Source organism: Galeopterus variegatus, unplaced genomic scaffold (genome assembly GCF_000696425.1).
Source record: "Galeopterus variegatus unplaced genomic scaffold, G_variegatus-3.0.2 Scaffold423, whole genome shotgun sequence".
Classification (NCBI taxonomy): Eukaryota; Metazoa; Chordata; class Mammalia; order Dermoptera; family Cynocephalidae; genus Galeopterus; species Galeopterus variegatus.
In genome coordinates this window covers 76,365-90,912 of record NW_007726534.1, presented here as the reverse complement: position 1 = coordinate 90,912, position 14,548 = coordinate 76,365, and the positions used below count along the sequence as shown (strand labels likewise).

General features: G+C 35.8%; 1 protein-coding gene across 1 annotated transcript in view; it reads left to right on the top strand.

Annotated features, from left to right (window-relative positions):
* Window positions 1–14,548, top strand: part of LOC103587143 (FCH and double SH3 domains protein 2-like) — a gene marked incomplete at its 3' end in the record, with an annotated part of 256,186 nt that overhangs the window by 166,927 nt on the left and 74,711 nt on the right. Inside the window, exons 6-8 of the mRNA XM_008568560.1 lie at window positions 5,907–6,040; window positions 9,632–9,686; window positions 10,517–10,645. Of these exons, the coding sequence (XP_008566782.1) occupies window positions 5,907–6,040; window positions 9,632–9,686; window positions 10,517–10,645 (318 nt within the window). The remainder of the gene's footprint in view (window positions 1–5,906; window positions 6,041–9,631; window positions 9,687–10,516; window positions 10,646–14,548) is intronic.

Sequence of the window (14,548 nt, the reverse complement as noted above, 5' to 3'; positions counted from 1 at the left end):
GGGCCGGCCCCCTTTTTTTTTTTTTTTTTAAAGATGACCGGTAAGGGGATCTCAACCCTAGGCGTGGTGTTGTCAGCACCACGCTCAGCTAGTGAGCAAACTGGCCATCCCTATATAGGATCCGAACCCGTGGCCTTGGTGTTATCAGCACCGCACTCTACCGAGTGAGCCACGGGCCGGCCTAGGATCTCCGTTTTTAATGCTGAATAATACTATATTGTACATATTTACACACTGTAGGTTTTTTTGTTTGTTTGTTTTTTGTCTTTTTTTGTGACCGGTAACAGGATCGCAACCCTCAGTGTCGCGCCTGCACTGCGCTCAACCAGTGAGCGGACTGGTCTCTATATGGGATCCGAACCCTCTGCGGGAGTGCCGCCGCGCTCCCAAGCGCCGCACTCTACTGAGTGTGCCACTGGGCCGGCCCGGTTTTTTTTTTTTTAATTCATTCATTCAGTTATTGAAGGATACCTCTTATTTCCATATCTTGGCTATTGTGTATAATGCTGTAATGTACATGGGAGTGGAGAGGTCTTTACAAGGTAGTGATTTTATTTCCTCTGGCTGTATACACCAAGGCTTTTCTTAACACAGATATTATTAAGCTTCTGTAAATTAGTGCATCCATTATGGAAAAAAATAGGGAGATTTCCAAAGGAATGGAAATCATCATGTTGAAGGGATACCTGCACTCCCATGTTTATTGCAGCTCTATTTACAGTAGCCAAGAATTAGAAACAATCAAATGTCCATCAACAGATGACTGAATAGGGAAAATGTGGTATGTATACAGAATGAAATACTATTCTGCCATAAAAAAAGAATGAAATTCTGCCATTCGCAGCAACATAGATAAACTTAGAGAAAATTATGTTAAGTGAAATAAGCCAGGCAGAGAAAGAGAAATACCTCATGTCCTCACTTGTAAGTGGGAGGTAAAAGAAAGAGAAACAGAGAGAGAGGGAGAGGGAGAGGTGGGAGAGAGAGAGGAGAATCACAATAATATATTGAACTTTCAAAAACAAACAAAAAAAGAGAACAGAACTGTGGTTAATTAGAGGTGGGAAAGGGGGAAGAAGAGGGGGGTTAGTGAGAAATTAGTTAAGGGTCACAAAGATTGATTACATTTTGTAAACTTGAGTATACTAATTATCCTGACTTGATCACCACATGTTGTGCACATGTATTGGTATTCAATTCTGTACCCCACTATAGTGGATTGAATTATGTCCCCCCAAAACTCACTGGAACTTGAATTGTGTCCCCCAAGTTTTATGTATTAGAAGCTTAGCCCCTACTGTGACTGTTAAGAGTGTGGGAAATCATATTATGGTAATTGAAAGGTGGAGCTTTGAAGAGGTGATTAGATTGTAGGACCATGCCCTAGTGAATGGATTAATAATGGTGGTCAGGGCATGGTTCTGAGGGCTATAAAAAAAGAGAGTATCCTCTCTCTCTGCTCTCTCTGCTTCCACCATCTTGCAGTGTGAGACCCCTGGGTCACTGTAGCCACCACCAGATGGACTTTGGACTGATTTCCCAACCTCAGAAACTGTAAGCGGTAAATTTCAATTATAAATCACCCAGTTCAGTGTACTTTATTATAAGCAACAGAAACAGACTAATATACCCACTAAGGTATATAATCAATTGTTCCAATTTTAAAAACCTGTCAATAAATAAATAAATATATAACACGGTTCACCCAGAAAGCTGTATTCCTACAGAAGAAATTAATTTTAAAAGTTGGAAGGGAAATCCCAGGTAATATTTTCTTTGCAAGTTAAATTTGATAACTTTTATTTAATAAATATTTTGATATTTTGCTATGTTCAGAGCACTTTCCTTTGAAGAGGAACCCAAATTACTCTGACTTGAAACAGTTCATTGGGTGATGGAAAGCATTTGGATTTACTGAATGCTAAGGAAGAAAGGATCACAGGAGATCTATTCATTGTGCATGCAGGCTATCTCTAATGATGTTTGATGAACAGTATCTTATAACCTTATGTAAAGGGGGAAAAGCAAGTAGAAATAGAATCAGAGTTTGTGATATTTTTGACAAGTTCTTTTAAAAAGATATGAATTATTACAAAATGCGCCTGGTATTGTGGCTTGTATAGAAAGTAATTTGTTAATAAATAACCCTTTATAGGTGAAAATGAATTAAATAATCTCCATAAGATGTTTAATCTCAGGACTCAGAAAGATGTACTGTTCTTCAAAGGATAGAGATGTAAGGAGTAAGTGACACTGTGTGTGTGTACATGAGCGTGTGTGTGTGTGTGTGTGCATGTGTTCTCATTCACAGGTACTCATGGTATTCATTTGTATGGAAATATTGGGACCCTATCCAGATGTTGTGCAATCCCCAGGGAAATCTTTGGCCTACTGTGTTTACTTTCCTCTCAAAATATTCAAATTATCAGACTCTTTCAGTGCATGTACATCACCACAGGACTTTGTGGCTTTCCTTCGGCCTAAACCATATTGATTCGTTTTCCTGAGGCCAAACACCTTTGTTTTGGATGAACACTTTGGATATAGATACCTCATAGCTGAGTCCTCTTTTAAATAGCCTATCACATTTTCCCCTTAAACGCACTTGTATTTTTTAGAACATGCCCAGTTTTTGGTTCTTAATATCTGATTGTGGCCATGGAATACTCCATCACTCTTTACACCTGCAAATAAGGCATTATTAAGATGTTTACCACTTTTCTATGGGAGTGTCAAATTGTCGTCATATCATTTATTAAACAAGAACTTTGTATATGATAAGGGGAAAGAAAGTTCTCTGCAAGATAAAATCTTATTATCTTAGTATATGCATACAATGAAGTATTATTCAGCCATAAAAAGGAAGCTACAACCTGGCTGAACCCTGGAAACATTATGCTAAGTAAAAGAAGTGAGACACATAAGGTCACATATTATATGATTTCATTTGTATGAAATGTCCAGAATAGGAAATTCATAGAGACAGAAAGTAGATTAATTGTTGCTGGAGGGTGGGGGGAAATGGGGAGTGACTGCTAATGGGTACAGGGTTTCTTTGGGGAATGAGGATAATATTTTGGAATTAGATTGTGGTTTTGACTGTACAACCTTTTGCATATACTAAAAACCACTGAATTGTGCACTTCAAAAGGTGAATTTTGTGGTATGTGAATTATATGTCAGTTTTTTAAAAAGCTTACTATTTTAAGATAAATTATATGAAAGCTTAAAGATCTGGTCATCACAAAACTGGGGTACACATTTAAAATGGGTTACATGGTAAATGGTATCATCACTTCCTTGCTGTATGACTTTGGATGAGTTATTTAACTTCTGAGTCTGTTTCTTCATCTTAAAATGGGACTACTACTAATAATACCTTTTTCACAGAGTCCTTGAAACTAAGCTAACGAAGTTTAGTTTCAAGGACTAAATATGATAATACCTGTAAAGTGCTAAATATAGTGCCTGTGCAGTGCCCACAGGGGATCTTTTTGGGTGTAACTATGCATTCAGACTCATGTGATTATCATAGGCCACACTGCAAGAGGGAACACAGTTTGCCAGCAGAGTAGCATCTGGCAGTAGTGGAATTAATCCTCCCACCAGTGTGTGTCTCATTATGTTGTATACTGTATTAGTCCATTTCTGTTGCTTGTAACAAAAATACCTGGAACTGGGTAATTGTAAGAAAGTGAAATTTATTGCTTACAGTTTCAGAAGCTGGGAAGTCCAAAGTCCAGGGAACACATCTGGTGAGGGTCTTTTTTGGTGGTGGCTTTATAGTAACATAGGGGTTTCACATGGCAGAAAGTGACAGAGCGAAGAGATAGCTAACCTTCTCAGTTGGCTCCTTTTAAAGCCATCAGAACCATCCATGACCACCATTAATGTATCAACTTATTACTGAGTGAAGGGATCAATCCATTTACTAGGCATAGAATTCACAATCCAATCATCTCTTCAAGACCCCCTGCTTCAATTACTATGATAGGATTTCCCACCCTCCCAACAATCACAGTGGGGATCAAGCTTCTCATACATAAAACTTGCTTCCACAATTCTATCCTTATCATATACCTTAAATTTATACAATAAAAAGTAAAGGAATAAAAAAAGAGGAAATGATTAAATGACACATCAGTCATCATTATCTAGGCTCTGGAAACCGCAGGACTAATATCTGGTTTCTTCAACAAATCAGTCATTCTGTTTGGTTCTCCAGGTGACAGGTCTGGGATGAGGAAATGAGACTCAATGTACAGGGGCAGTCTCAGACTCTAAAGGAGACTGAAATCTTTTTTTTTTTTTTTTCCTTTTTGTCTTTTTTCGTGTCCGGCAACGGATCGCAACCCTCAGTGTCGCGCCCGTACCAGACCGGGGACCGGCAACGGGATCGCAACCCTCGGTGCTGTGCCCGCCCCTTGCTCAGCCAGTGAGCGGGAACCGGTCTGTATGTGGGGTCCGAACCCTCGGCGGGAGCGCCGCCGCGCTCCCAAGCGGCGCACTGTAGCAGTGCGCCACCGGGCCGGCCCTGAAATCTTTTATTATAACTCTATTTGGTCAGACTTTCAAGAGTCCCTGCAAGAAACACACTCAGATACATGAATCACCATAATCACAGATCCCAAGGCCGTTGCTTCTCTATAGAATATTTATAGTTCATTTATAGTTTGTCCCAAATTGATGTGGTTTACATATCAAGGCTTATAAGCAATGTTGCCTAATAACACAGTTGACATTGTATCTTTTCTTCGGGTTTCTACTGAAACACTGACTTAGAAAGTTAAGCAAAGGTCCAGTTTTCGTGAAGAGGGAAAAGGGTTTTGTTTTATTTTTTTAAAAAAACCCTTTATTCACCACCTGACACCTATTAAGTGTGAGTGGTTATTTTGCTTTTACCTGCCCACACAGAACCTTCCAGATCTCTCACCCCCTCTAAAGTAGTCCTTTCTGAACACCTAACTATTTCTGGAAAGCTCCAGTCTATATGTCATACGTAAGTTTAAGTTTATTCTTGCTTTATCCTTGACCTTCTGATGTCTTTGCTCTACTTCATGCTGTAACTCAGCATAATAGTCCCTCACTCGTGTCTCCTTCTGTATTGTTGAGCTTTTGTCAGTCTCCACCAAACACTGACAGTGCTATTCCAGGCTCAGAAGTTTTTAGATGGTGGTTGCTCTGAGCTGGTCTCAGGCTAGTGAAACTTCTCAATGGTTTGTTTCAAAATGGAAGAAATAACTCACGTTTGGAAACCCAGAAGGGTTTCAAAGAATTGTTACTTTGGCCACAATGTGTTATAAGAGTTTATTGCTTAATAATGTCTATCCCTTCTCCCAGAATATACATATGTATTTAGGAAGTTGGGCTGGGTATAGTTTTAAGTAAAAATTGTTATATGATGTCCATGTTTCCTGCTTCTCTCCTTCTCTTGGGAATCAGACTTCTCGAGTCAGACATCTCGGATTTCACTCCTTCTTGTCTAGGGGTGAATCCTTCAGTACCCTTTGCACCATAAGTTATCCAAACATATAGGGAGACTTTATTAAGGTTATGTAGAAATAGAGAATTGCTTTATTCTTTTACCTTTATTGCGATGAAATCTCCAACATAAGAGTATTTTCATAGGTGCTCTTCTTATGCCTTAACCTTAACATCAGTCATCAGCAGCACTCAGGTTATTTCTCAAAGCATGGTTGTTAGGCAAACTGTGACACTATTGGATAGTTGAGATGGGAGTACCAGCTGTTCACTGGATTTTAATTTGCAATTTGAAGGACACTGAAATAGCAGATTCTTCTCCTAGGTTTCTATATTGAAGGTATAATGTGTAGTCCTTAGGACAAAGTCATTCTCTGTAAGCCTGAAAACTAAAATCATAATAATTGCACTTTTGTATTTTACAGTGTGTGGACCAGCTGACAAAGATCCAAACTGAATTACAAGAGACAGTGAAAGATTTAACTAAAGGCAAAAAGAAGTACTTTGAGACTGAACAGATGGCTCATGCAGTACGAGAAAAAGCTGACATCGAGGCAAAGTATGTGTTTTAGCATTTCTGAGAAAATGATTATGCAAATAAATATTATCTTTGCTAATATTTTGTTCTCTGTTAATACAGAACATAGACTCATTCTTAGGTTGTGTTGGTTTCATTTGACCTACAAATAAAATTAATTACTTTAGATCACATTTTTCTTTTGTATTGGCTGATTTTAATCTAAATTAATATGGCAAAATGGGAATATTCGATTAGTTGAGTTTTCATATTAAATTGCATTTTGAAAAAGAAAGAAGATAATGAACACTGTATTTACAAACTTGGAAGTTTATCAAAAGTCTAATTAAAGTTGCTAAGGTGTCTGAATATCAAGGTTTAAGGGCCTCGTTTTCTCATGTTAGGTTCTAGATCAACTGTAGTTGGAAATCCTTGTGATCTTCAGGATGCCATTGAAGGACCATGGACACATTAAGTGAATAAGAGCACTGACCTCCTTATAGAAACTCTGTCCCAGGCACTGTTGTTTCTTTTACATGAAATTCTAGTATATATACTTTTTCATGTGTGCTTTAGCAATTGTGTGAATTTCACTTTCAGTATATTTGAATTACAAGTTCTTTATTTTTTAAGAATAACTAGGAAAAGTAGGAACCAGCAATTAGTAATAGAAGGATATACAAAGCAAGTTATAGAGTAGAAATGTTTACAGTGACAACTTAAGGAAAGATAAAAAGTTGATGAGAAAAAATAAATATATGTTATAGGACTCCGAAGAGGTCTGTGAGCAGGAAACCTGAGACTCCTGTTCAATATGCTGACTGATGTAAAATCTAGCAGTCCAAACTCCTAGTCATTAAATCAGAAAGGCTTTGAACACTTCTACAACAGACCAGCAAAGAGGGGTGTCTTTCTAATGTTTTTTATCTGCAAGAAATTTAAACAACCTGATAAGCATCTTGGGAAAATTCAGGAGCTCCCGAAAAGTTTATTTAATGCCAAGAGATGGTAAATTAATACTCATAAACATCAATTTCCTGATATTACAGGAAAACATATTGAGTATTTTCCTAATTTAGTTTATTGTCCTTATTGTTTTATTTTTTGAGCATACAGATATTTTGTACTTGCATAGAGTCAATGAACCCATTTTCCCAATAAGACCTGAAGTTTTTAGTTTAGGAGATCTTCATTAGGAATATCCTGTCATGCTGGTTTTTAGTAACTTGTTTTTTAAACTCTCAGGGATTCTAGTACAGAAAGTCGACAGGTTTGTAGAACATATATAAATACCTAATTTAGCCATGGCCTTCAGGGTGAAAATGAGGACAGTGGCAGGCTGTTCTTGAGAAGTATGGATTTGACAGGATCTAATTCATAGAGCTGGTCACAGGAACTTCCTTCTAATATTGCCCAAATTCAAAGGTAATACAGCAAGTTAGACATTTTAGTTCAATGTGTAGCTTTTCTGGAAAATTAATTCAAGTACAGAGTAAGAAATGCCTCTTTAGCTTCATTCATTCAATAAACATTGATTCACTAAATGTTTATTGAGTAATTACTTTATATTGGGTACTGTGGGTAGAGATGAGTAAGGTAAGTTTTGTGTCCTCAAGGAGTTTAAAGCCTTTATTAGAAAATGTGTTTAAAATAACTTTACAATTTGATTTTTCACAGTAAACTCAGATAAATTAAATGCCTGAAGTCATTCACCTAGTAACTAATAATGTATTTTTTACAGTAGTAATGTGAAAACATTGTTATGAAAGCACAGAAAATGGAGAGATTAATTTTGCCTAATGGTAAGGGAAATCTTTATTAAAAAATGATGTTTGGAAAGAGTCTTGAAAAATGAATATAATTTTTTTCATTAGAGATAAGATCAGGAAGAGGAAGTGAAAACTGGACTACATATAGTTTTGATAGATGCTTTAATAGATGGTGAGATGCGCATATTAGGAGAGACCATAGAAGGAAGAGAGGGATACAGTTTGGAGGAGATGATGGGTTCCATTTTGTATATGTAGATTCTGAAGAGCCTAGGAGACATTGGGGTGAATATGTTTGGCAGATAGTCAAATATCTGACCTTCAGCTGAAAATTTGTGCCTGAAGATCTTGCTTTGCGGGTGAGGTGACTATGAGACGATAGTTAGAGATGAAATCATATTTAGGATAAGATGAGAAGTTGTGTTTGGAACCCCAAGGAACATTAACATTTGAGGGGTAAATGGTAAAGAGTAGCATGCACTATAGTTCATTATTTTCATAGTGTATGATTTGTAAAAATCCTATCTTATTTTTTTCTAGATTGTAATGTTTGAGGCCAGGTACTATCTTATTCTGTCTGTTACTAATTCCTACCTTAATATTGTACAAGAAGTATATGAAGGTTAGCAAATGAAGCAGAAGCCAGAAACTTAAAACCTTATATTGGAAAGTCTAGATGCAACTCCACCCATTTGGATGACTATAGAAAAAGGAAAACTGGGAACACCCCAAACATAGTCTTTCTTACCATGAACAGGTTCTGTCAAATCTTAAAGTTTGCTCTTTAACTTTTAGACCCAATTTTTTTTTTTTTAACAGGGGGGAACTAGTTAGGATGCATATGTGTTCATCCCTGAATGTGTTCTCTCTTTTGTTAGAAATAAGAGTCTGCTTTTGCTCTCCTCTTCACATTGGCCGTACAGAGACTGGCTGCTCCATTTTCCAATCCCAAGTAGTCTGCAACTTTACTTCATATTATGGCATAGCTTCCAGCACATGCATTGAATTCTCCCATGGCAATCACCATGACATTGCAGTCAAGACAAACATCGCAGCTTCAAAAAAATCACTGGTCATGGGAATGTTGTTTGTTCCTTAGCATTTTTATATAGACTTTCTCTGTATGGTTATCTCTAATTGTTTGATTAAAACCAACTTATTTTTACTAATGATTGTTAGATTATGATTCCCCTCCCATCTCTGAAAGGGATTGAAGGATATAAGAACACCAGAGTGGGAAAAGATTAAATACAGAGAACAAAATCATACTGAGTGGAAAGGCTAAGGATTTTCTCAATAAGTTCAGAATACCTTTAAGAGTGGAGGGGACATACAGGCAGGCACCCAAACAAGAACTTTTAATGCAGGAAATAATGGAAGTAAGGACTCTAGAGCCTGTAGATGACATTCCTGTTGTTATTACAGCCTATCACTCACAGCCCTGAAAGCCTGCTAACCTTTGCCTCCATAAGTTGGTTGTCCATGGGTTTCTCTTACCTTCCTTGCAGGAACTGAAGTGTGTAAAATTGTATGATACTGGGAGTAACCTGTAGTTTGATGGCTTTTGTTATTATGAGCACCAGTATATCTTGATATTTTCTTTCTGAAATTGTATTTTTGTCATTCAGGATATTTTTGTTATATTAATCCCAGTATTTACTATATTACCATGAGAGTAAATTATTCTTATAGTAAAAAAAAAAAAAAGGAAAATAATCATTGCTCTTGGTTTTCCATTTTTTAATTCTTTTTTTGAATTGTGTTTTGAAAAAGCCATTTAAAAATTTGAGTAATTATAATATTTAGTAATTTTATTATATAATTTGGTAATTTTATTAAGCATACTTTTCTATTTTTATTGTAGATCTAAACTTAGTCTTTTTCAATCAAGAATCAGTTTACAGAAGGCAAGTGTGAAGGTGAGTTTTTGAAAAGTATTTCACAATTAAGAAACCTCTTAGCTTATAAAGAGTTGGATATTTAGAGGGTGGAGGCGGGTTATTTCTACCTTAGAGAAGAATTTTAAAGTCATTAACTCAGGGAAAAACTTTCTCTCCCAGTTCATTGAGGGTTTTTCACCTAGGTGTCAGCATTTGGGACACAGTTTACTTCTCAAGACTGCTTTAGGGATGACTTTCTATACTTTAACACTTGGGGTAGCCTGTTGTCTTTAACACTTAGTCCAGGAGAATTAGTCCAGAGGCTTTAGAAAGCTCTACAAAATCCATTTTATTCCAACTTAGACCTCTGTGCATTTATTCTGGGTCAGATACAAGTGAATTTTTCCTATGTGACCTTTGAGCTATGGAATACCTGATAAGTAAGCTTAGCAACTTGGCTTTGGCTGCCAGGCTCCCAGCTAGCATATAGTTCTGACACGTTAAGAATGTTGATTTTTTAAAAAACTATTTTCTAACTCCACTGGATTTGAAGATAAGGTACCTTCTGCAATTTGGAACCTTTATTTTCCCATCTGAATAAAATGAAAATATCGACATTCTCTAGAAAGCTTTGGAAATATGTTAAGCATAATTAAAAAATATTTGAAAGTGCTTTTACCATGTGTAACAGTTCTAGTCATTGTTTCATTACTCAATAGTGATGAATAATATTTATATACATCTAAATGTTTTCTCTACATTGTTATTCTTGGTGGGGAGCTTATAACTGCCAGCTAGGAGTAGTAGCCTTATGTGTCTTGCAGTGCAATATCAGTTGGCACTGATTTATTTCTTTTACTGTATTTTAGTTAAAAGCCCGGAGATCTGAGTGTAATTCAAAGGCTACCCACGCAAGGAATGATTATCTTCTTACACTAGCAGCAGCAAATGCACATCAGGATCGCTACTATCAAACAGATTTAGTTAACATTATGAAGGTAATATAGTTTTAATACCTGTGGTAATTGTGCTTCATTAAAAACAAAAACAACTCATAAATTGGATGTTGGATATATGGGATTGAGTCTACAGAACAGTAGCTAGGCTACTTTGCATTTCCTTGGAATACACTTGATATTGTTTGAGCAACCTTTGCTTCAGGTAATTCAGAATTAATTTTCAGTGAAAGAAAATGTTTATAGCCAAATCACATTGAAGGTTTGTATTACTCCCTAGCTGTGGCAGATATTTGCTGTATAGTGGTTATTGATATATAAGATTGATGTATAAGATATGAGATAATAACTCTTTAGCAGGGAAACTACTTCTGAGCTATTTCCTGAGACTCGGGTAATTAGTATCAATAAAGTATGACTATCGAACATCACTGTGGTTGAAATGCTTGCTTTACTAATCAACAACTGAGAACGGGGATGCAGTCAGAACAGGTGCTCTTTTTCCTGTAGTGACTCTGGGAAAGAGATAATCTTCTACTAGAAACTCCAAGTTTTTTTCTTGTAAGTAGAATAGGACATTTGCTGGGATCTTCAGGAAAAAAATGAAGTGTTGAAGGGAGCCAAACTGGACTAAGACATATCCTATTGCAGAAAATTTTTTTTCTTTTTGTTCACTGACTGAAATCCTCTTTTCCTAGCTTCTATCCTGTTGTGACTTCTGCTGGTTAGAATACATGTTAGACTACAGAGAAACAAAGAATTGTTTTTCCCAGATGAGAACTCTGCATACGTTTTCCCATAAAGTGTCAGACCTAGAGGATTAGGTTTTTCAGTATTTTATTAGGTGTTAAGTAGTGCTTCAGTCTTACAAAGACCAACTGGAGACTTGGCCTCCAACTCTAACATGGTTTCTCTAGGAAAATATGTATACTTGGTTTCAAACAACATGTTTACTAAAGTTGATTTTTTAGCACAACTTGCATTTAAAGTTGTGGATTCTCTTTACCCTCTGTATGCCTACCATTAGATCAAAGCTGAGAAGTATATATATTTTTTCTCCATGAATAGTTTAAAATGAAAATTATATTATCTTGAGTAGCAGCAAAAATAAAAACTTGTGTTTTTAAAATTCAATCTATAGCCATAAAAGATGGCCTTCAATAAACAAGGAAAGGTATATTACTGTTTTGGGGATCTGCCCGCTGCCAAAAGCAAAGAGGGAGTTAATAGGTCTTGCTGGCTCTCATATTATTATGTGTCCTTGAACTTAATTTGAAGTCCTCATGCTTATTTTTGATCAGCATTGGGTAGATTATTCTTCAGATAATTCATTTCATGAAACCTTGTAGGATACTAAATTGATTGAAAATAGAAGCAGGAGTCCGTCCTGTCCGTTAAAAATGAGAAACCATATTCTCAGTTTTCATATAGTGTGAAGTGACTCATTTTCTTCTTCATGCTAATACTGTAGTCTGCAGTACTGGAAAACTCCCATCAATCATACTATTAGCTGCTTAGTAAATTTGCATCATTGAATTGACAGGTGCCTTTCTTGGAAACATCTATTTTTCTGAATTGATATTAAGGTGATAATGTCCTAATAGAATCTCTAAAAAAAGTTATATGAATGGCTTAGAAGCAGGGAATTTGATTCATTGATTCAAACATACACTAATAATTAATAGTAACCTACAATGTGCTAACTTCTAGGCTAGGCATTGGGAAGAAGCAAAGATAAATAAGACACACTATTCTTCCTCAAAGAGCTCAATCTGGTGGAAGAGAAAGATACATAGAAATGGTTACAAATGAGAATGAAATCACTTACTGCTAGTGGTCTATAGTTAGTAATAACAGCTATCATTTTTTTTTATTGCTTAATATTGCCCTGGCATTATCTTAACCATTTTAGACATATTAACCCTTCTCATTTTTTTCTTTATCCTTTATCATAGTTCATTATATAGGGTTTGTTGTGTATGTCTTTTATTGTGTTGAGATACATTCTTTCTATAACTAATTTACTGAGAATCTTTATCATGAAGGGACATTGAATTTTGTCAAATGCTTTTTTTGCATCTATTAAGATGATCATATGGTTTTTGTCGATTTTGTTGATGTGGTGTATCACATTTATTGACTTGTGGATGTTGAACTATCTTTATATCCCTGGGATGAATCCCATTTGATTGTGGTGTATAATGTTTTTGATGTGTTGCTGTATTCTGTTTGCTAATATTTTGTTGAGGATTTTTGCATCTATGTTCATCAGAGATATTGGCCTGTAGTTTTCTTTTTTGTTTTATCTTTGGTTTTGATATCGGGGTGATAATTGGCCTCATGGAATGAGTTTGGGAGAGTGGCCTCTGGCATAGTTTGAAGAGAATTTATAATAATTCCTCTTTAAAGGTTTGGTAAAATTCAGCAGTAAAGCCATCCAGTCCTGGGGTTTAATATGTTGGGAGACTGCTGATTAGTGCTTCAATTTTGTTGCTTGTTACTGGTCTGTTCAGGTTTTCTGTGTCTTCTTGGTTCAGTCTTGATAGTTTGCATGTGTACAGAAAATTATTTCCTCCAGGTTTTCAAATTTGCTGATGTATAGATATATATGATAGTCTTTAATGATTCTTTGTATTTCTGTGGTATTGATTATAATGTCTCTTCTTTCACTTCTGATTTTTGTTATTTAGGCCTTCTCTCTTATTTTTCTAGTTAGTCTAGCTAATGGTTTGTCTATTTTGTTTATCTTCTCAAACAACCAACTTTTTGTTTCATTGATCGTTTGTATTGTTTTTTATGTCTCTATTTCATCTAGTTCTGCCCTGATCTTTATTTCCATCTACTAATTTTGGAAGTGGATTGTTCTTTTTCTAGTTCTTTGTGTATTATTATGTTGTTTATTTGAAATCTTTCTATTCTTTTGATGTAAGTGTTTATTGCAATAAACTTCTCTCTTACTACTGCTTTTGCTGTATCCCACAGGTTTTAGTATGATGTGTCTTTATTTTCATTAGGTTCAAGAAATTTTTTGATTTCCTGTTTAATTTCTTCTTGGATCCATAGGTCATTCAGGAGCATGTTGTTTAATTTCCATGTGTATTTATAGTTTCCCGAGTTTTGCTTGTTATCGGTTTCTTAAAATTTGTTGAGATTTGATATGTGATCTAACATGTGGCCTATCCTGGAGAATGTTCTATGTGCTGATGAGAAGAATGTATATTCTGTAGTTGTGCCATGAAATGTTCTATAGATATCTGCCAAGTTGAGTTAGTCTAAAGTGCAGTTAAATTCTGTGTTTCTTGGTTGGTTTGTTGCCTACGTGATGTGTCCAGGTCCCCAACTATTATTATATTTGGTTCTATCTCTTTCTTTAGGTCTGATAGTGTTTCCTTTATATATCTGGATGCTGCAGTGTTGGGTGTATATATATATTTATGATTATTATGTCTTCTTGCTGGATAGTTCCCTTTATCATTATATAATGGCCTTTTTTGGTCTCTTTTTATGGCATTTGGTTTAAAATCTGTTTTATCCAATATAGGTATAGCTACTCCTGCTCATTTTTAGTTTCCATTTGCATGATCTGTCTTTTTCCATCCCTTCACTATTAGTCTGTGTGTATAGGTGAGGTGAGTCTCTTGAAGACAGTATATAGTTAGGTTAAGGGTTTTAATCCAGTCAGTCAGTCTGTGTCTTTTGGGTGGAGAATTTAATCCATCTACATTTAGGGTTGCTATTGAAAGGTATCATCTTACTCCTGACATTTAATTGCTTTTCATATGGTTGATTTAAACATCTTTTGTTCCTTTCCTCTCCTTTTATTGTTTGTCTTCGGTGTTTGTTGGTTTTTTGAGGTGGTGTGGTATAGTTTCTTTCTCTTTCTTGTTTGCATATCTGCTATACCAGTGGGGTGTGTTCTTTCCTGTGTATTCGTGGTACTGATTA